The following is a 22,673-nucleotide window of genomic DNA, read 5'->3' on the forward strand; positions in this document are numbered from 1 at the left end:
GAAAATGTCGTAAAGTCCAAGTTGTTCACCAAACACTTAGAAATGAAGAAATAATAAAAGGTTCCTTCATTAGAGAGATGACAAGTCTGGCACAGAAGGATGTTATTCTCAGTGGAATGTTTCCATGATTATTTCAATGTAGAGGAAAAAGTCAGACAAAGCAAAAGAAAAAAAAAAAAAAAATAAACAAAAAAAAAACAGCACACATCTGGGACAGATGAGTTTCGTTTTCTTTTATTTTGGTTTTTAAGACGATATTCTTTCTTTTACAACGTTAAGAATAATGGTTCTAAACAAACAAACAAAACAAAACTTTCCAGTGCTCACATTGACAGATGTCTTCCACTTTTAAAGGAAAAGCTGAATGTATTGCTATAAAAAACGAAAGCACCCATCCTGTTTTTTAAGATGTATTTTTTAATTAAGCTGCAAATAAAAATACTTTTTTGTCAAAGTTGAGGCTCCTTTGTTTTATGACATGAGAAGACTGTTTCATATCCCATCAGAAACAAAGTTTTAGGGTGAATGAAAATCATTTAAAATAATATAAGATTTGGAATAATCTCCTAAAAGTCATACTGATGTTTTTAGGCAGTTTTGAAACCGGCGTTTGTGTTTCTGCTCTCCTTGCTCAGCAGTAGTTTTCAACTTGGGAAAACTCCCAGGGATGCAGTTTTTGCAAAGCCTCTTTCTGAAGAACAAACACTAATCTTAACAGAGCCAAAAGAGGCCTGCAGTGAATTATATGTTGTTTTTGAACTCTCAAAGGGATTTTGTTAGGCTAGTCACCCCTGGGAAGGTTCAGTAGTGTTTGATGTTTGTTCATTTTCAGTTATTGGTTCTCACTGTGATTCACTAGAACCCAGTGTCTAAACAATGGGTTTGTATCCCCGTCCAGATATATAGATGTGAATAGTTTGTTTCAAAGCTGCTCTTGAATTTCTTAAATCGGGTAATGAGTTGCTGTTCTTTACCCGATCTCCTATGTTTGCCTGCTTCATGTTGTCTGCCATATACCTTAAAAAAATAACTGCACCTTTTTTTTTATGTTTTTGAATCCATTACACAAACAATATAAGAATTTTTAAAAGTCCATAAAGAAGCAAACACATTTCACAATGCTGTATAGCAGTTTTTCTCAGCTAATCAATCCATGGGAATGAAACTTTTGTTGCAAAATATTACTTGTCAGTCCATGTTGTGATATTTTTCAAAGGTTCAATGACAGAAATGGGTAGAAAAGGTAAAAAGATCCCATTTACAATTGGTTTTCTGTTACGTGTTGACATCATTTTGGCTCATCTTTTGAGGCTTGGAGCCTTTTTATGCTTGAATGAGCCACAGGTCAAGTGGCTACCACAAAAACAAACAATTCTCAGCAAAACAAAAACCTGGACTTAAAATTGGGGGAAGAACTGCAATTGAAAAGTATTTGAGGTATAATTTTTCACTTTTGACCGGTACCTGTATGACTGTTGTATTAGCAGAGAGCAAGAGACATACATTTGATTAAACACTAAATGTACTTCCAGAGAACAAGAACATCTCTGTGTTTTTCAGACCTAACCACATTAAAAGTCTTTGATTTCATCCTGAAATGGAATTTGATATTGCCACATTGAACTGTAACCATCAGTTCCCCTCTTTTCACTTAGAATGTCAAAGACAGAAGTTGGGGGGGGTAACCAGAGAAGTGTATTTATATTGACTATGGACCTCTGCTGGGACTTGTGTCAAGAAGCACCCAGAGGCTGAGGTTAGAGAGAGAGGAGAAAAAGGAGCGCTCCGGAATGAAGAATAGGACACTGATACAGGGATGTTCCGGTGTCCGCAGCCTCGAGGGGCGTTCAGGCTCCATTTCCCAGGCTGAGCCCAGTTCGTGTCAGCAGAGAAGAGGTGCAGTTCAAAGTCTGGACTAACAGATTTTTTCCATTGCTTACAGAGAATAACATAAGACAGCAGAATTATTTGTAAGATTAGAGATGGAATGCTAGGTTGGGAAAGGTAGGGTAAATATAACACTGTACAGCCCTGCTCCAATTCTGAGCTAAGGATACGTTCAAGAACGACGGGCCGGTTTTAAAACACTCCGTTTGCAAATGCTGCTTTATTTTACAAACACCAAGTTGTATTTTGTAGTTTTTGGCATCTAAGGGTGTTAGTTTTACGTACAATAGTTGCATGTCATTATCAAGTATTACTGCTCATATATTTTGATCAAACAATGTACTGTGTGGAAAAAAAATCTGAATAAATGGGACAAAACAACTTGTTTTTATACAAGTTTTATTTACAACGTGGTTTCAAGGTTTCATGGTGTCGGAAGCACATTTTCATCAGCGTAATTAATCCTTGTTGGATAAATGTGAGATGAAATCCACCTAACTAGACATGATCTCCTGATTTCCTCAATCGCATATATTTTTAAAACAGCCCTACGACACGACCACAAATGTTATGTACAATTTGTCTTTCTATACAAGCAATATAAAACATTGGCAAATAGGACATTATTTGCTACTTTGCGATTCATGGAACAATAACCAGACAAGGCCCCTTTTGTTGTTCATATCAGCTTTCTAATTCATTTGACAGAGCCTTAGTGATATTAATAGCCAAATTAAAAAAAAAAAAAAAAACTCTAGGGAATACCAGGCATGTAAAAATACACAGACATGATAGTTTTCAATGGGTGTCAGCATAAAATATTTGTTCTTAGAACACTGAAGTGAGTTTCAAAGTTTTCGTTAGAGCAGCACACCGGGTGTTTAACCCCTTCTTTATTGTCAAGAAATGTGCATTGAAAAGGACAACAAATTGGCCCCACCTGTAATCAGGTAATGGAGGTATGCGAACACAAAATTACAGTGGGTGGTTTGATAGGGATGCAAGGAGGAAACCAGAAAGCCTGCTTTTTTTTTTTGTTTGTTTTTAGATGATCATAACGCAGGTTTCCCCAAATCCCTGACATAAATGTCAACAGGTCAACCACAATGTGGATGCGTTGCCATATATACAAACCATGTTCTGAGGACGGACGGTTAAAAGAGGTCTGTGTAACGTTACTTGAAGTACAAACAGGAAAAATGGTTAATGTCGCATAATTTTCAAAAAAATGATTTAATAAAAAAAAAAAAAAAAGAAATCCTGGAAACTTTAGTCGTCCATGTTCTTAAATGTTATTTCAACACTTTTTTTTTTTTTTTTTTAAAAAAAGTTTTTTTTGATGATCATTTTTGCTACCATCATGTCAATCTCATCTCCATAGACTTAAAAGGTCATTTGTGCGAGTACTGAAAATCTTGCTGATGCGAGAATTAAAATGTGTTTTTGCTTCTTTTGTTCCAGAGAAAAGCATCGTACTCAATTACAAATGCTAATTTATTTGTGCAGTGTTTAAAAAAAAAAAAAAGAAAAAAAAAGATTTTTTTTTTCCCTGTAAACACTGTCGGTACAAGAACCGTAACTTTCACGGTTCTCCAGTTTATACTTGGAGTTAAATGCTTTAATACTAGAAACCTTCTCCTTTAGTTGCATATGTTATTTAACAGTATTTTGATCTCAATTACATCCATTGTAACAGTATAAATGGTAATATAATAATACTACTAATTAAAAACAAATGTTAACACTGCTGTACAAGCAAAAAAATAAAAAAATAAATAAATAAACAAGCCATTAGGATAAAATGCATTGCATGGATTAAACTAAGATTACACAACAGAAGAAGTATGAGTAAAACGTTGGGGAGAAAAGCTCTCATTAAGCCAAACTTAGAGTCAAGTTATTGTCAAGATAAAGACAAACTGAGGTTTTTGTTTGCCGTAAATACTCAATAAACCTTGTAACATATTGAATCCAAACCTAAAAACCTTTTGATAGTATCAGAAACAAAAGGCACTCAGCTGGAGGGTTAAACCATCTCTCACTTCTAGGGTTTAACACTTGCAACTCGTCCATGCTGTCAGATTCCGGATAAGATTTTTAATGAACTCTGGAAAATAAAAGTTAAATAAAACATTTACTAAAACAAAACTGGAAAACATCCATACATATAGCTGACAGAAACATCTAAATTTGCCTAAAAGTGAATGAACTGCATCTTATTCCATGATCAAAAAGAAAAATGCCAACATACTTTGATACTGCAAGACTTTTAGCTCTGATAACACTGAAAACCAGACATGAAAGGAAGATTCTCCTGCTTTTTGCTGGTTTGACGTTTTCCTTAAAGGAAGTTATAATTAATGCAACCTTTTTCTGCCTTTTCCACATCATTTCACTGATTACTACTCAGCCCAAACATGAAGTTTACGTTAGGGCCTAAAGTGAACAGACTGCCCATTGGCTTATGAATGCAAATGCACTTTTAATCTAAAATCGTAATTTAAAATTGTGAATCATTAAAAAAAAAGAAAAGAAAAAAAAGAGATAAGCTTTTTGGTATAATTACAATCATCTCTTAAATTGTGGCCTACACTCAAAAAATAAATTAAATAAGATGAAAAAAAAAATTCTAATGCAGAAAAAAGGCTGGAAAAAGGCATGATTAGGCTTAATGAAGACTTTTAACTCAAATAAAAACTAATCTGCAACAAGACTGTTAATATAGCACACGTTATTTACCATCGTCAGCTCATAAAAACAAGGCAACGGAGGAAAGTCCCCGAAAGCTTTTTACTTTGTTCAAAACTTGCTGTAATCAACACCTGGATTAAATTAAAAAAATAAAAAAAAAAAAAAAAAAAAAAAACATCTTTAAGATCCAACCCACCAAATAAGAGGTCAGACGTGACGTGACAGTTTTAAGGGGAGAAACCTCTAAACAAGACCAATTTACAGGCTCCACCTCTTAAATAACACGTTAATCCTCTCAGTCATGTAGACTGAAATGGATCTGTGGGAATATGTCACTGAGGTGTCCTGACGCGGCCAGCCGGAGACGAGATCTTCATAAATACGTAACAGGTTGACGGACAGGAAATACTGCTGTACTCTGATCCCTTCTGGGATGTTTGAAACGCGCACTGCGTTGTAACAGACTTGCTGCACGTGAAAGCACGAGTGGATGTGTCCATCAGGTGTAACAGCGGCGTTAGAAGGTATGAAGGAGGGAGGACAGGGACGTTAACATCAGACTACTGGCACGGAAGGTGGAAAAGGGAATTAATCGGAGAATTTTCTTTTCTTTTCAGATCCCAAAACCCCTCATCAGACTTGCCTGGAGATTATGATGCATAACAATGCGGAAGGGTTGTTAGTGCTCATGCTGCTGCGGCCGACAGAGGGACGGGTTATTTTGAAGGCTTGAAATAACACAGAGGGGTCATGCAAACAGTAGACAGGCAGGTTCATGCATCAGGTGCCTCAGCCTGGCCTGGCCCCGGGGGTCAGGGCAGGCCACAAGGGGGGGGACAAGGCCGGGCCCGGCCGCACAAGGCTAGGAGCAGCTCACTGGCATACCAGTCATGCAGTGATATTGCTGTAGGAGGAGGAGAGAGAGATGTTACGGTCAGATGGGAGAGCTGGTTAGCATAAAAAAAAAGCACCGTGTCAGTTTAAAATTAAAGTTAATAGAAGACCTGTCGGTCGTGAAACATTTGGGTTAAAGAGAGGATGGAAAAGAAAACCGACGCACAACAATTTGTGCAACTCCTGGTAAAGGAGCATCTAAAATCCCTATATGGAAACATAGATCATCTTCTTCAATTGTACGTCAGAACAACGTAAACTCTCAAACAATGGCACGGCTAAAAGCCCGTGAAGTATTTTATCTTGGAGGAAAGTCCTGCAAAATGGTTCGTTGAGAGGAACAGACGGTTAAAAAAATAAATAAATAAAAATCTATGGCGCACAAACGCTGATCAACACAAACCAGAACGTGCTGGTAAAGCTAAAAACCAGATCCAGTGGTTCTGCTCCAGAATCCTGTTATTTACTAAACAAGCTAAATCCTGACGCGCATGAACATTTAACAATCTACAGTGCAGGTCAGAAGTTTGCATTGTGTTCATTGTCGGGATGATGAGAGACTATAATCGCAATCATTACCACAGTACATGTGTGCAACATTGTGACTGTAAAAAAAAAAAAACTGCGATATTTAGTAATTTCAAGCATTTGGCTTTTCTATTACTTGTTTACTTGGACACCTGAAAGCGGTCTAACTCCCATGACTACATTTAAACTGCATTTGTAGCAGCTGAAAGGCTGACGCTCATGTGTGGTGGGGGCATCGTTTAATGAAGAAGGAAAAGCTTCATGAAAAATGTCTGTTAGCTGCACCACTGCAATTTGTCCAATTCTCAAATATATCCAACTATATTTTAACCTGATATGAATAGGAGAAAATATTCAAAGTTGTGCACTCCTGTTGAAAAAATAACTTTTTTTTTTTTTGCTTTTTAAATACTCCTTGCAAAAAAAAAAAAAAAAAAAAAAAAACATTTCAAACAAACTAGGAGCCGCAAATGAAATAAATTCTTGTTGACGATAAAACTTCTGACCAGCACTGTAGCTAATTATGGATTGCACCTTCTGAAGCAACTTCAATCCCTGTCGAAGTTGATTCCTTTTTTTTGGGGGGGGGGAAAAAAACAAAGGAGAGAGAAAATTTCCCAATTATTGCTTTCGTTTTCCCAACTGTAACCTAGTTATTCTAAAAACCACTGTCACCGTATTCAGACATTTACAGGAAAAATAAAGACGACAACACAAATCTTCCTATGAATCAGTTAATTAAGACCAACCGTAAAAAGGTATATGAAATAAAATTTAAACATTCGATCTTCAGCAGGGACAGTCGTTCTCCTATGGATGTGTCACAGGTAGAGAAGTGCATAAATACTGCATGAAAAGGTAGATCTGTTCCTCCTCATCAAAAAAAGACAATAACTTCTCAAAAAGATGCAAGTCTTCTGAGCGCCTGGGTGGTAAAGTTTGTCACACAGAACAAGTTCAACAAGAGGTCAGTTGGAAGGGCATTTGGAGTGATTAGTCAATATTAAAAAAAAAAAAAATATGCTGGGGTTCAAATAAGGTAGAAGTCTTGCATCACTGGATGGGAGTCAAGGTCAAAATAGGATTTGGCAGGAAGAAGAAGAAAAAAAAAAAAAAAGGGTGCAAGATTTGGGCATCCTTGCCCCCTGAATCTTTACCTCATGGATCTGATTGAGAAGAAAAAAAAGAAAAAAACAAAAAAAACAAAACAGAAAATCAAAGGCAGAATCCATTAGAGATAAATGGAAATGTTGTGCCTCAAAGCAGGTTTTGCCAGTTAAAAGCAAGTTCAGAGAATTTAAAAAGCAGCTATCTTTTAGTGCCCTGGGGCCGTCTACCTTGCGGTAGCTGGCTGGACGTGGCCTGGGTAGGAGCGACGCGTGCTGGTGGCTTGTCTCTGTCTGGCCAGGAAGGACTGACCGGAGCCGGTGTTGGCGAGTCGGTCTTCAGCCGCCTTCTTCTGCAGAGACATGCCCTGGTAGGACACAGAGAAGACGACTTGATTCCGGGAGGGCCAAACTGGGCTCTTTGAGGTTGATGCACATTTTGGCACGTTACAAGAGCAATCTTCAATTGCATTACATAGGTACGGTAGAAAACATCACGCTTAATGCACCGTCCTAAATGTAATCAGAGCTTCAGCTGTTTCACAAAGAGTGAGTAAACACAGGCATATTAAATCCCTACAAAATTACACCGAAGGTCGTGGTAGGAACATGACAAAGTGTGAAAAAAGGTAATCGACACACAAGAAACAGCAATTAAGTTTTAATAGAATAATGGAGCTCATTTAATAATGTGTTATAGCATCACATAAATGTGGACTCAGACATAGAGTAGACAGGATACCTCCCTTAAACGAAGCTCATGCTCTCACACCAGTGCTCACCTGTTTCTACAGTGTTTCTAAAGCACAGTTTTGCTGCCCTCTACTGTTACTTTTCATTAAATTATTTTTTTTTTTTTAAAATGAAGGTCTGTGCCACTATAACGCAACATAAAAAAAAAATAACGATCTTCCAGAAAACTGCGAAACAGCTGAAACCCCGACTTCCTTTAACTCAAGACTAAAAGCTCGCCTGTTTAGAGTCGCCTTTGATTTCCAGAAACTGAAACCCTGATCAACATTTGCTTGACGGCGTTTGACAAAATGTAACGTTTATTTCTTGTTTCATAATTGATGGCCTACATCATGTTTTCATGATGTACAGCCAAATCAACAACAAATCATCTCTTACCATGTTGTACCAGGCTGAAACAATCAGCTTCTCCTCGTGATCCCGCTGGCTTTTTGTCTTGTCCATTTCTTTCTGTTTAAAATGAGCACAAAACGTTAAAGTTACATTTAATAAAGTCATTTAATAGATGGTGTTTATGCAACCCCTAAGTGTGGGGCTCATTTACCTCCAGCGAGAGCAACATCCTCTCCTTCTCCTGGAGCTGGTTTTTCAGGGCCTGAACCTCCGGACCAGAGCCTTGGTTCTGTTTCGGGTCCAGCGTCCGAATAACCTGCCAGAGTAAAAATCAGAACCCGTGTCTGGATGCGTCTGACTACAGATGCTTGATGTGTGTAAATATAGAAATATAGAGAGGTTTTTTTTTGTTTGTTTTTTACTGAAACTTCACTCACACTTTTTGCTTTTTCAAGATATTTCTTGTATCTCTCCTCCATCTGCTTCATCTCCTCATCTTTTTTCTTCAGAGCTTCTTCAAGCTCATCCACTCGTTGGGCTAGTATGAAAATATCTTTTAAGTTTTCTACATATCCCACATAAAGTAATACAGTTCTTTACATAAACACACCAGGGTGGAAGACACGTCTACCAAGGCCAGTGCCGTGTTTTGGATCGTCTTTAATGACAAAGATCCCAATCCGAGCTGCAGATCTTTTGTTTCTGCTAATGCTACAGTTTTCCAACGTTTCATGAAATTTTGCTTTGCGGCGTTTTTTTGTTGTTGTTTTTTTTTGTATTTCTGCTGACAAACGGCAGCGATCGCATTCCTCCTCCACAGCTCTTGCCTTGGCAGGGAAATGAAAGTGAAATGAAGGCTTCAAACATGTCAGCAGTTAGTCCAAACTCACAGCTGGCATTGTATTTAGGCTCCATTTCATCGATGATAGCGTTTTTCTTCAGTAACTCGTTGTTCACTTCTTGTAACTTCTCCCTAAAACGACAACAGGAAGAAAAAAAAAAAAAAAAAATTCATAAAAAGTGAGATTTTGGCCAAATTAGGTCAGACAGTTTTGTAGGAAGCCCTTAAAACAATCTGAGTTATACATGACTGCTTTATTTTAATGCAACTTACACATGTTCGTCATATTTCTTCTTCAGAACTGATGACTGAAACAGAAACAAATGAAAAATGCTTTACAACAAACGGAATTAAATCAATCATTAATACACAGTCACTCATTTAAACTGACGTGCACAATAAACGAGTCAAGAGTGAATGTTTTAAAACTTTTATTTTTATTCGGACTTAGAAGTTAGAGGCATGTGGTTATTTATCGTCAGTAAAAGTCGAAATGAAAACATAAAAGAGGATTCGGTTCACTTACATCGTCTGCTTTTGAACCCTGTTCCTGCACCGTCTTTTGGAGCTCTTCCACCTGACTCTGCTCCTCCATCAACCGCTGATTGATTAATCTAAATGAAAAGAAATGGAAAACTAATATGACAACAAGGTTTTTTAACACTGGAATGAGAATACTGAAAACTACAACAGGAGTACATAAAATATTACAGGTCTTACAAAATATACAGGTCTCCTGAGATCAACAGATCAAAATGAGAGCCAACTGATGCCTAGTCCATCTTGAATTTAGATGAACTTTAAACCGTGGGAAACAAAGTTTTTGTTTTCTGGACAGTTTTCTGCGCAAACCTGTTTTCTGTCTCCAGTTCACTTTTTCTTCTGTTGGCATCTTCCAGCAGGCTCTGCAGCAAAGCGATCTTTTCGTTGTCCGATCCCTCCTGGGCCAGCTTCAGCATTTTGTTTTCGTGCTGAAGGCGAATCAGATGTTCCCTGTGGAAACGCGCCGCGAGGACCAGTTAGGTCAGAATCAGAATTGCTGGCAATAATCTCTAATTAACTTAGGGCACTGAATTAGGGATACATGTAGAAACAAAAACAACCAAACTCAAAAGCGATGGCGTGTATTAATACGGCAAAGTTTGCAAGGGTCAAGAAAATAAGAACACCTTTTCAGCATCAGCGAGATGTTTAGCAATGTAGTCAGAAAAAAAAAAAAACACAGAAGGTTTTAAAACCCAGGTAAAAGGAAAACACATTTTCTACAACATTTCAGGGCCCGTTTAAACATAATTCATGCGGCGTAAGGAAGAGACTTACAGCCGATAAGAGGACAGAAGAACACAGTTCAACAAAGTTATTCTATTTTATCACTTCTGAGCTTTTAATCTCTGGAACATACTGGATGGTGAGGGTCTGAATTCACCAGGGAATACACACAGACTGATGTTTGCAGTGAAAACGGCTAATGTAGGATGCTTAAGAGTTTAAAACATAAACTGCTTCTTCATGCACACAACGTGACGTCAACTCTGCTCCTAAAGTGTTAAGAGCTCACAGCAGGGCTGCTGAAAACACATCTGCAATGCTCTTCTAATAATTTCCTACGTCACAAATCAGAGTCAGCAGGTCAAAGCTGATCAGTCCATCTCTGGTATATGGTTTTAATGAACTCACATTCAAAGAAATGCATTTACAACACCTAAAACTCCAGACATTTTAAAAGATTCTCAACAGATAATGAAAAATCTTGACTTGGGAATCTTTTTCCTTTCAGTAGATTCTGTCTAATTGCTAGAGTTGTCTGAGTTTGGGTTAAGCAGCTTTTCAACGATTATAATTTCTGGATTTTCTGCATAACGGCCAATTGTTTTAGGTTCATAAGTGCTGTAAAAAAAAAAAACAAAAAAAAACTACAGAACATAAACCCAGGCACAGCAAGAACCTCCCTCGGAAAGCTGTTAGCGAGCTGATGCAACTCGTACAAAGGTGTTGCACAAAGCTTTAAAGCGAAACATCTCATTAACCCAAAACGAGAAACTGTAACAGAAGAAAAGGCTCGTTGAGGACGAGGGGAAACACATACAGTACCGTGGATGATTCTGTTGAGCAACCATAACATTGTGATTAACTACCTGCTGCCTGATAATGATTAGATAGCTTTGCTGCCAAAACAGCTCTGACAAGTCAGAACACCGACTGAACAGCTGAGGGCCTCTGGAAGATTCACACAGAAGTCTAATAATGCCTCAGCCAGAACCGCAGCAGACAGAATGAATGAAGTGTGAAATAAAGCAACAAATAAATGTAAAACTTTAAGAGCTAACTGAAAGGTAATTTAAAACCCTTTAGCTGTCCGTGTAAGTCAATGGGCCCATGAGGAAAATAGATGTCATCATGTCAGGTAAGAGGTTAAGATTCTGCGTGGGAAATATTGACCTACTCATCCCCTATTATAGAACTAAAATTGAAAAGATTCAATTTAAAACCTTAATTAAAAAAAAAAAATAAAAATACTTAGCAATAGTCGTAAAGAAAGCCTTTTAGTATTACTCGGATGATTAAATAATGGTCCGAGTAGTACGGCTAAGAAGTTTTAGTGCGCATCATCAGGGACATGAAAAGAACTTTAAAGGGGCAGGTACTAACATTTTTAAAAAAGGGGGTCACACTTAGCTACATACTGTTGAGCTGTCACATTTTCAATCTCAGAGAGGTAATCAAGTCCCACTTTAACAACGCCAATGTGTTCCTATGAAGAAGACCGAAGTTTATGGATTTCCAGCTTAGAACAGGTGAGGTCAAAGAAATATTTTCAAAAATAACAGGCAAAAAGGCTTTTGTTATCTAGGGGCACATGGTTATCGCTCAGGTGAACCAAACAGGTTCGCTAAATTTAATAAAATGCACTGAATATAGTTTGACAAATAAGTGAATGACTGACGTGACTGCACAGTGGATGGTGGGCCAAAGCAGGAGAGTTAAAGTTGGATCAGAAAACACTCGACTGCTACAAAGTGACCAGAGACTGCTGACAAATTAATAAGACACGGGACTAAAAAGTCTAATTTACTTACCGGATTTCTGGAGTGGTGATCTCAGCAGCCAGGGAATCTGAGCCTTCGCTGCCCCCTAGTGGGAACAAACCTGATAAAAACGGACAACAGCAGTTCATTTTGTAAAACAAACGTAGAATAATGGATTCCGTTTGTTAATATTTGATCACAAAGGCTTTCCGGTACTTGATGTAAGCTGTCCCTCTTGAGCCTGAACGCAGTGGAGCTCCTCAATAGTTTCCTTAAGAGAGTCTCTCTCTGTCCTCATGCGCTGTTTAGGGACAGAACAGGGGATACATTACTACATCAAACAGAAAGTGTACTTTGGGGAGCTTCATTTCCCTCTAAATTCAAAAGACATTACATACGTCTTTTTCTTTCTGTAGAGAGTCCACTTTCTCTTTGAGGCGTTTGTACTCAAACTCCATCTTGTCGGCCTTTTTAGACTCTTCCGAAAGTCTGTTCTGAAGTTCGACCACCTGAGGAGAGACGAGGGAGTTCCCCAGAAAAAAAAGAAAACACCCGTCATAATTTCTTAAAAACTTGCAGGAGCACCACGACTGCAAATGCAAGAGAGCTTGGCTACGCTCCCCCGTCAGTAAAACCCCAGCTGGTCAGGGACCTACCTGTCTCTTGTAGGTCTCCAGTTGGCCCTTGGCAGCATTGGCCTTTCGAAGCTCCTCCTCCAAGCTGACGTTAGTCTGCATTAACACTGTGTTCTTCTCCTCCAGAAGCTTAATCTGGAGCACAGGGAGCAATATTAGCCATATCTATCACTTCTGCTTTGCAGGTAACCTTTTAGGCTGACAAGCAGGCGATAAAAGACATTTGTCAGTGTGTTTCTGTACCTGTCTCCTGAGTAGCCCCATGTCCTCCAGTTTTTTCTTGTAGTGCTCCACGGTACCCTCCAGTTTGGAAACCTTGTCAGATGAATGTCTAAGAAGAAAACAGGAAGTCCTAAATTGTCGACTTAGTTTCTCAAAGTATTTGTACTCCTTCCATGTAAATGTGGTTTTTATTGAGATTTTATGAGACGGCGCAAGGCAAACCAAACTAAATATTCTTGAAAGTGTAACTTATAAACCTAATCCATATATCATTTTTTTGGCGAACTTTTCCCTCCCCATTAAGTGACAGCATTAAATTACAGGAAGGTGGACTCGTTTGCTATACCTAGTTGACCTTTGAGAGCATTTGGTTGTCGTGAATTGTATTTAATAGTTTATCGTTTATCTTTTAGGATCCACGTTAGCTAGGCTTTACATACAGCTCACTCTTCCTGGGGTCAATCTTTAAAATCACACATCATACGTACATAGAGCCGATGAAAGATTTGATATACCTAGCAATAAAATGAATCACAGTTCATTCAAAGTGTTGAGAAGCTGATAAAATACAGGATAATTAACCATTTCAGATTTACGTTGCTCGTCAAAAGCTTTGAAAGCCGACTTCTGTTCAGCTTTTATGAGAGCTAAAGACAGATAGTTCCATCAATTCTATCAATACATTTGTGAAAATGAATGGTGTGTGAGAAAAGGGGGTAAATACAAAACCTATGTCACTCTTTTTACATATTTATTTGTGAAAAGAAAGACAAAGAAAGTGAAAACAATAAACCCTTTCTCTTATAACCTTAGCTGGTCAATCACATAATATCCTAATAAGTTACAACGAAGTTTTTGGTTGTACTGTGATTACTTTCTTTAATTCTTACAAGCTTTGCTTGTTTTACTAAGATAACATCCATGCACCTCCCAGTCCTACCTAAGCACATCCATCTCGTCCTTCAGAGATTGGGCTTCATCTGCCAAAGACGTGAGCTCTTCATTCTGGGACTTCACATCTAGGAGCTCTTTCTCGAGCTCCTCGCAACGGATCCGGTAGTCGTCTTTTGCCGCCTCCAGCCTAACAGAAAGCATGAAAAATCAACACGTCTGTAAAGAAAACGTCAACTTCGGTCTATTCAGCTACTAGTTTGTGAAGCTAGTTCCCACCGGAAGGTTTCTTCTTGCAGCTGCTCCAGCTGTGTCTGCAGCTGGAGATGTCTACGTCCAGCAGGGCTGTTTATGTCCTCGATAGAGTCAGACTGGTTAAGTCTCTCCATCAGGAGCTGGTTTTCGGCCAGCAGGCTGCTCTTCTCTTCTTGCAGAGCCGCCACCTGAGATGGTGGAGGTGTTGCCGATGCAGGCAGAGAACAGGAAGTGTGGGACGAAAGGAGGAAAACGCAGGGGAATCCAGAGAGGTGAACAAGGCAATGACATAAAAAGCAGTTAAAGTTTTGAGATACTTGAGATACTTAAAATACATAGGTTACACTTTAGTTTTCACAGAATTTAGTCAATTAGTTTCTCAATCACTGCATCAACGCATTACTCTGGTAAGTACACACCAAACACACATCAATGAGGCAAATAAATTCCAACACAGCGGGAGGGTTGCGTATGGGGACATGTTTTCTTTTCAGTTTGATAACCAAGGAATCAAACTCCACACGAAGCAAAGCAGAAGCTGCTGGTTGTCGTCCTTTTCAAACAGCAAAAGCAAGAACTCACCATACGATTTTTCTTAAGAAATGAAAATATTTTGATATGTTCAAAGGCAAAATTACCCATCATGCCATTTTTTTAATCATTTTTCAGTTCCCATATTTGACCAAGAACAACGTAATCTTTAAAAAACTCAGAGCTACACGCAACGATCATCAGAAACGACAGGAAAACGGTCACTGATCGTCTTTAAACTGTCCAGCGTTGACAACTTAACCCTAATTTATAGTTTCATTAGGCCTCAAAGTGAACTTATTTTAATGAGGTTTTTAAAATAAGTTCATTTCTTGGTGATATTTTAATATACTGAGATGTGTCCATAAATGGCTTATGATAACGACCTCTAGGACAAGTTGCATTGCTGTGAAAATTCCAAGATCGCAACAAGAAAATACTCCAACTAAGGTGTGGGTGGATAGAAAAAAAGCCAGAAATAACACAAATGTCTATATTCAAAATAAGAAGAATGTTTTTGAAGAGCGTAATCCCTATGAAAGACCAAAAGTCCCAAGATACAAAAGACCAAAAGTCCCAAGATACAAAAAATAACAGGAAGTCTTAAGGGGGGAAAAAAGGTTTTGCTGTAAATGTTTTTTTTTTCTTCCCCCACTTTCATTTCAACCTCTTTCTCTTGCCGTCTTACTGCTGCTACTAAAAAGGATGAAACACACTGAGGTGAGAAACGCTCAGGATCATTAGTGCAGGACACCACCTGACACACTCAAGACAAAACTGCAGCTCTAGACGGTGTGTGTGCTCCAAAAGCACCACGTGTAGATGTGTGCACAAGCGTTTGTGCACAAACGTGTACACGTTCGCACATGCTCACACAGTTTGGAGGAGAAAAATCTGGTGCAAGCAGGCTGAAAACAACGGCAGGACTACTTAACACGGCACTCAGTGTGGATGGAAGGCAGACAAGAGAGAAAATGAAGTTTGGATTTACCCTCTCTTCTAGCTCATTAAAGTCTAACCTCAGTCTATCACGCTCCTCTTGGGCATGGAGGGCCTTTAAAACAAGCCACAGTGTTGAAACAGACAGGAAAGAAATGGGAAACGACTTAAAGACAAAGAACAACAACAACAATTTTAGATCCACAGCTGTTTTTTGTAAGTTTTCCAGATCAGACTTCAACAATGAGGCTAAAAAAGAAAAAAAAAATCACCATAGGTTTGCTCCTCGTGAGGAAAATTCATCAGTTTTAATGACATGAAATAAAAAGTAGCGAAGAAACAAAAAAAAGAGAGAGCAGATTTATTTTTTTCCTAAATATGCTGAATAACATTTGTTAAATTAGGAAGCATAACACAATCAGTGCATATTAAATAATTTACAAAATATATAAGAAAACATGAGACATGTTCTCCCGGTGTTGAATATTTTATAAAAGTTGTTGTTTATACGTGGTTAATTCATCAGTTTTTTTTTTTTATATTTTATTTTATTTTTATTCACAACAATTGCACAATAACAGTTTGGACTTCTAGTAGTTAAAAAAATGCATTGTTATAATTTTTTTTTTATCATTATTATCATTCTAAACTGACCTGCAAGTCAAGCTCACGACACCGCTGAGAAATCTCTTCCTTGGTTGCCAAAGCATCATTCAGCTCCTCAATTGTCTTCTTGAGCTAAAAACAAGTGGGTGGGGGGGGGGAAACAACACATTAAAATTGCACCAATTTGTCTGATTAAACTGATGACAGATGGCTGGGTCACAATCAAAATCCTCTCATATGTACACGGCTTTCAAATGATCTGTCAATAATCTGCGCTCTTTTGGGTTCAGAAGCAGAAAATCCAAAATGAGACACCAATGTTTTCTTTGGGAGATCTGCAGGTCATACATGAAGAGGAAACTAAATAATCAATGGAAGACCTGATAACGTAACTGTACTTAAGACTTTAAAAAGGTTTAACACAAACCGTTTGACTGTTTAAGACCTGCACTGATTCTCCCCTTACATAAGCTCAGCTGAAAGCAGATATATATGTGTATATATATATATATATATATATAAATATATAGTGTTAAAGACATGACCATTTGTTGCTCACTGGCATGAAAACAGACAAAAACTTCTTCTTTAGATCAGATACTCTCTGATAGGATAAACAACATTATTTCTATTTGGAAGAATAATTCGATTTTCTTGATTAAAGTTTTCTATTAATTGCAAATGTAGATGTTTATGCAGTCTTAAATTATTGTGCTTTTAATCAGGTCAAACAAGCAAACTAAAAAAGTCAAATAACAGATCGCAAATGCACTATGTGATAAAGATCTTTGCTTTTAAAGACCACGGCTCATTTAGAACATGTCCCGTCATGTTGTAAGGAAGGTTTACTCCAGAAGGGACAGATCCGCTTCACAATATAGATCGTATCATGTGAAAAGAACAGATTGGACTTCCAAACTGCCAACATCCCTTAGTACACTGCTGATCTCAGTCCCTCATAAAAGAAGCCGTCATTCTTCTGGCATCCAGCAAAACAGAATTGATCTTGTGAATAATAAAACTTTCCACACCTCTCTGTCCAGATCTGCATACGAGTCATTTCCTCCAGGGGTGACAGCAGTCTCTTTACTCATCAGCTGCAGAGGGACAAAAAAAAAGAAAAAAAAAAGAAAAACAGTGATTGTTTATAACAAATTAAAAACACAAAGGATGAGTCAAAATAATATCAATGTGAGAACAAAATGCCCACCTCCTGGATGGCGGTCATGACAACATGCTGTACCGATTCCTCCATCACCATTATGGTCTGGATGTATTCTATGCAACGCAAAACGGCAAACAAAAATCAATCAGACCATCATAGATACAGTTCATCTGCTGATCATTTATACCAGCTTTATTATCAGAGGGTGAAATAAGCACCTTGTTTCTGTTCGCAGTTAACGGCGCAGCCCAGGATGAGTTGTAACATTCTCCCGAGTTCTGCAGCATCAGCGTGCTCTCCTATCAAATTTACATCTGGTAGTGTGAAATCATTGATCTGTTGACCTAAGACCTGAAAAGAAAAATGTTAAATACTTATTATATTTATAATAACAAAACAAAAATCATCTAAACCTGAGACAGACTAAATCAAAACTTGCACAGCTGCATGTTCTTACCTCCTGGTAATAGTCCAGAATGCCTTTCAAGATTTTCTTTAGATTGCTGACCTGTCGAAAGACAAACTTGGTTAAATTTCACTCATTACTACCATGCAACTTCATACATTTGCTGCTGAGAAAGGACAGCGCTGACCTTTAACCTCCAGTTGTCCCCGGCCTCTGGCTTGATTCTGGTAATCCAAGCATCATTAAAATATGATATGTCGCTAAAAAAAAAAAAAAAAAAAAATCAAAGAAAATATTAGTAGCATAAATGTGTCAAGACAAAAACAGTGAGTGACACTAAACAAATAAATGGAAAAAATAAATAAACAAAAACTCACATTTTCTGCAGGACTTGGGCCATTACGACCCCACTGGTCAAATCTTCAACTGTCTTACATGGTGCCTCCACTCCAAATGTTTGGATCTGTGGAAGCGGTAGGCAAACACACACGCACGCACCCACACATACACACACACATTTTTAGGGTAAGCTGCGATCAGTTTAACCAGTGTTACTGTTTAACACAGTGGAATGTCAACATTTTGATTACTTTGTAGTATGAAAACTAAAAAGAGAATGAAACACAGTTTTTGTTTTAGAATAAGGTTGTGAATTTAAACTTGTTTTTAAAGTTTAATTGTGCCCCCTAGTGGTTCATAAAACACCGTCGCCATTAACAGGTCTGATAAAATCACTGTGAATTTGGTTTGAAATCTTCTTCATGCATTTTCAGAACTGTGTCTGAAATATCTGCAGCGTGACACCGAATGCTAAGCTCCTAACAGCAGCAGGGAAACAGGCGGAAAATATCTGTCGTCAGAGAATTTAAAGACATGTTTTTGTGCCAGGAAACACAAGCTAAACCGGATGTTTATTTGCCAGTAGAAGTAGATATTTCAGAAAGAATTTACTGAAAGTACAACCTGAGTATTTACACGCACTGTCCAAGTCCACTTTGCTTCTCCTCACCACTTACTTCCTGTTCCATCGCCTCAGTAATTTTCGGATCCTATTCTTCTTTCCACACTACCTCACATGCCATGTCACCACTGTCTTTTCCCCATAGTTGCAGTTTTCTCCTGCTAGCACAGGCAGAAAGTATGCAGCTGTAACGGATATTATATTCTTCAGTGTAGATGCCAGTGAAACATGCGCCAAAGGAGGAGGGAAACTTGTTGCAGGAATGCTGGAATTCAAACAGCAAGAAAACAGACGAGGTTTCTGAAGTCTGAGTGTTAGGTAGCCTCATTTTTCCATACCGGGAGGAAATTTAAAAAGCAGCTCTGAGAGCTCTAAGAACATACAACCTGGCGTCCATTTGCCTCTGTTTTATTTCATTTTTCGGCTTCAGGAGCCATTTTTATGAATGGGTCTTTTCAGCTTTTGGAAGAACTTTTCATTTTCTAGCTCTAACCTGGCATTAGAGAACTTGAAGAGCTAGATTTCCAAATTTCAAATGACGCACAGAACTAACACTTCTATATATATATATAAAAAAGTCCATCATATTTCCCTATAGTTAAAGCTCTGTCAATGAAATGAAATGAAATGTCAGAGTCGTCCACTTCTGAACCCCTTTCACTTGATGCTGCACACTGCTGCTCAGCTGGCTGAAAGAACCTTTGCTTATAGCAGAGTTGCAACTCTGAAACCCCTTTCTTCCTCATAATAAATGTAAATCCTCAGCTCAGCTTGTAAATGTAGTTTTGTGCATCATCTCGAGCTTGATGTATTATAACACTCTCTGTAGTAACTAACTAAACTTCTAATGTTAAAATATTCTCTTTAAATGTATCATTTAAGAAGCAACATAAGGAAAAAGACAGCAAACTTGGTGAAAAACACTTGCAAACTACCATCATGCTTACAGGGAGCTTATGTTCCATATTTTTATGTTTATGTAAAAAAATATATATATATATTCTTAGTTTCTTATCATTTACTTTAAAAGACACAGTTACACTTCCCTCATCGATCCGTCTAACTACTGAAGGTAAGAACCTCTGCTGATTTAAGCGTACGCATTACCTTCTCTAATGTCTATGCTACTCACTTTTCTCCAGTTTGAGGTACGATAAGGAGAAACAGATATTGCAGACTGAGATCACAGATGGTAAATAGTGCGAAACGGCGCATCTCAAAACGACGTTCAGTTCCATATTCATTCTGGGGAGAGAACTGAAGCACGGCCATAAAGCAGGCAGCGGGAAGAAACATTGTTCTAAATGTTTTGAGCCACAACATTTGCTCTGCATCATTTCCTTTTTTTTTTTATTTTTTTTTGCAGGAAAGACGAGGAAGGAAAGAAAAACACGGGGCGAACCACCCACTTAAAAACACAAATGGGATGCGGGGAAACGAAAAGGACGAAAACATTTTCACACAGGGAATAACCTGTTTGACAGTCTTGGAAACTTTCAGCAACATCTGTTGTTGCAGATTTAAACATATTCAGACAATTTGAAACCAGACGCTTACTTTTTTTTTTTTTTAAAGAAAAAAACATACATAATTACCAGTTTTCCTACGTTTAACAAATTAAAAAACAGTGATCATAACAACCAGATAACGGATTTAAGCGATTTGATGCTCATGTGGAACCAACCGTATAGAAGTAGCAGAGAGAGAGAGAGCGATTCAGGCGGCTTGCTTTACACATTGTGTATCTGTGAAATGGGCCTCATGTTGCTTTATAAAGCTTTCTGTGCCGTTAGAGCCGGTGCACACACACTTTTCAAATGGTTCGTCTGGACATTTCTCTGGTACTGGATCCACTATAACCCCAATCTGTCACTGACAGCTAACGTGTCACTAAGCAACAGATGTCATTCTCATAAAAGACAACATGTAAATGTTTACTGTTTATAATTTGCAGCTCATTAAATTGCCTCTTGGTGATATAATAGCTGAATCGGTTTAATTAATCTGGAACCTAACCATCATGCAATGTGAGACATTCAAAAGGCTCAACATTCGCACTTGTTTCAGATTACATCCAGTTTGCGTCGCGCACGCTGCCCAGCACTGCAGGGTAAACGGGCTCAAATGGAAAGCTAGAAGAGGCTTTAATTATATCAACTAATTCACAATGGAAATTATCGACCACAGCCGGCACAGGCCAAGTCAAAGCAAGGATACCAAATCCAGCAGGTTTACAATGGACTGCTGAAACTGAAACTGAGCCCACAAATGTTCAAACTGAAGTAAACACAAAACTGAAGAGTCGAGTGAGGTCAAAGAGGAAATCCACACCTATAGGTTGGCAGAAACGGCTGGGAAAATGAAACGTTCGACCATCGGAAAGGGAATTAAAACAAAACGCTGCAGGTTAAGTAACAGACAGTAATCAGATGTGTTCTTCAGTTTGCATCCAGACAGCATGACGCACTAGACAATGCTGAGGAATACAGATACAACACAGCAAGAATGTATCAAGCTCTTCAATCAGTACCTGTCTTTGTTAAACAGGCTCCTGACCTATGCAGGCAGTTTGTGGGACAACACGTTCCTTATGGCAAGTTTCCATAACAAGACATATCTGACAATCCATAATCAGTGTCGTCTAAATAAATCAAAACCATTTAACAATGCAAAGTTCTAAGTTGCATAAACAGATATACCTTTGCAGTGAAAATAAATATATTTGTAAAGAATAGATGCACCAATCAACCACTTCTAGGTTGATATCGATTTATGTTTTTTTTTTTTTTTTTTCCAACTATCATAACATATAAACAGGAGACAAAATGCTGCAGGTTCTTTAATAAATGTTAGTTTTACAGCAGACATGTGCCAGTCAATCAGTAAAAAAGTTCAGAATATGATTGTTTTCCTTTCATTGGTTCATAATCAGTAAAAGGCAGTTTCAGTGGTGAAAATTTCAAACATTTTTTTCAAACCTGGGTGATAGAGGGAAAATCAGCCAATTCAGATAAATGGATCTGTCATGTAAATATATACACTTTCCTGAGATGTAAACATGTGACCAGAGCAATTTTGAAATGTTTTCTGACAACACTGATCAAATGTACAACAACAAACATTACATTTCAAATTTACCAAACAGGGTGAGCATCATCGGAAGTATTACATCTCTGACTACAGAGAGCTGGGAGATTTTCTCCAACAGTGTAAACATGAACGACAGGAAACCACGTGACTTTGGGGTCTGACAGCTTTTCAGCTCTGTAATTCCGAGTTTGGCTGGATTTTGAGAAGGTGCAAATAAATGATGAGGGAAGCGTCGTGTATCTGACAGCTGGCTCAGTAGAAAGAATGAAGAAGGACGAGTGAGCATCATGCTACATTGACAAGAATGACAGGAATTCAGCCTCAAAGCTGACACGTTAAACGATCTAGGGGGTGGGGGGGGAGCTTCGCCAAAGAAATGCTAAACTAAAGCCTAACACCGATGTTGTCTGGATCTACTGTTTTTACATACAGCTGAGATTTAAGAACCAGAAAGTTGAGCTAACATTAAGTAACAGCAAATCTGATTTGTGCTGTAATCGACATTCTGGTCACACGATGGTAGATGGTGGCTGAACACAGCAAACAGCTGGCCTGCATACGTAACCAAAGTGTCATTTTCCTTTAGCCAGCTAACGTTTCCTCTGTTAGCTCCAGGAGCGATCGCTAGCTCTTCTATGCTAGCTAGCATCGCCCCGGCGCCGGAGAGCTGTCTGTCACTATAAAAACACTCTGATTTAAGTATTTACCCATGTCAAGAGACTTTCGCAGAGTTCCATTCGATCCAAGGACTCTGATGTGCTCATGGTTAGTTCACGTAGGCTGGCTGAGTCTGCGTGGCGAAGGGAGCCCGAACTTAACAGCGAGCTTCATACACTCCAGAGGTCTCTGCTGCTTTTTCGGTGTCTCACCGATACGTCGGCCAGTGATAGGGTTCGCTGCTTTGCCCAAGCCG

At 38.4% G+C, this 22,673-nt stretch overlaps 1 protein-coding gene across 4 annotated transcripts; it reads right to left on the bottom strand.

Annotated features, from left to right (window-relative positions):
- Positions 1 to 2,269: 2,269 nt before the first annotated feature.
- On the bottom strand, positions 2,270 to 22,646 carry hook3 (hook microtubule-tethering protein 3). Of its 4 annotated transcripts, none has more exons than XM_015031100.1 (25): positions 22,468 to 22,646; positions 18,087 to 18,172; positions 17,897 to 17,969; positions 17,761 to 17,811; positions 17,522 to 17,654; positions 17,349 to 17,416; positions 17,170 to 17,235; positions 16,187 to 16,270; positions 15,585 to 15,647; positions 14,087 to 14,250; positions 13,857 to 13,997; positions 12,938 to 13,025; positions 12,716 to 12,829; positions 12,458 to 12,568; positions 12,276 to 12,360; positions 12,111 to 12,180; positions 9,886 to 10,026; positions 9,560 to 9,647; positions 9,307 to 9,341; positions 9,083 to 9,165; positions 8,630 to 8,730; positions 8,404 to 8,508; positions 8,238 to 8,309; positions 7,338 to 7,474; positions 2,270 to 5,482 (listed from the first exon to the last, which is right to left on the bottom strand). In XM_015031100.1, the coding sequence occupies exons 1-25, from the start codon at positions 22,522 to 22,524 to the stop codon at positions 5,467 to 5,469; spliced, it is 2,232 nt and encodes a 743-aa protein (XP_014886586.1). In that variant the 5' UTR covers positions 22,525 to 22,646; the 3' UTR covers positions 2,270 to 5,466. The 4 variants fall into 4 exon arrangements, with proteins under 4 accessions (XP_014886586.1, XP_014886595.1, XP_014886604.1 ...); XM_015031109.1 differs by having other exon boundaries at positions 2,270 to 7,166; XM_015031118.1 differs by lacking the exon at positions 15,585 to 15,647 and having other exon boundaries at positions 22,468 to 22,645.
- Positions 22,647 to 22,673: the final 27 nt, after the last annotated feature.

The sequence above is a fragment of the Poecilia latipinna genome, unplaced genomic scaffold, assembly GCF_001443285.1.
Source record: "Poecilia latipinna isolate Pla-1442-1.1 unplaced genomic scaffold, P_latipinna-1.0 Scaffold13, whole genome shotgun sequence".
NCBI lineage: Eukaryota > Metazoa > Chordata > Actinopteri > Cyprinodontiformes > Poeciliidae > Poecilia > Poecilia latipinna.

Bases quoted from the DNA above. Each gene is read 5' to 3' on its own strand.
- hook3 (XM_015031100.1), bottom strand. From the start codon at position 22,524: ATGAGCACATCAGAGTCCTTGGATCGAATGGAACTCTGCGAAAGTCTC. The intron at 17,970-18,086 runs GTGAGTTTTTGT...TTTTTTTTTTAG, and splicing joins GCCCAAGTCCTGCAGAAAAT to CGACATATCATATTTTAATG. The intron at 8,731-9,082 runs GTGAGTTTGGAC...TTTTCATACTAG, and splicing joins GCCTAAATACAATGCCAGCT to CCCAACGAGTGGATGAGCTT.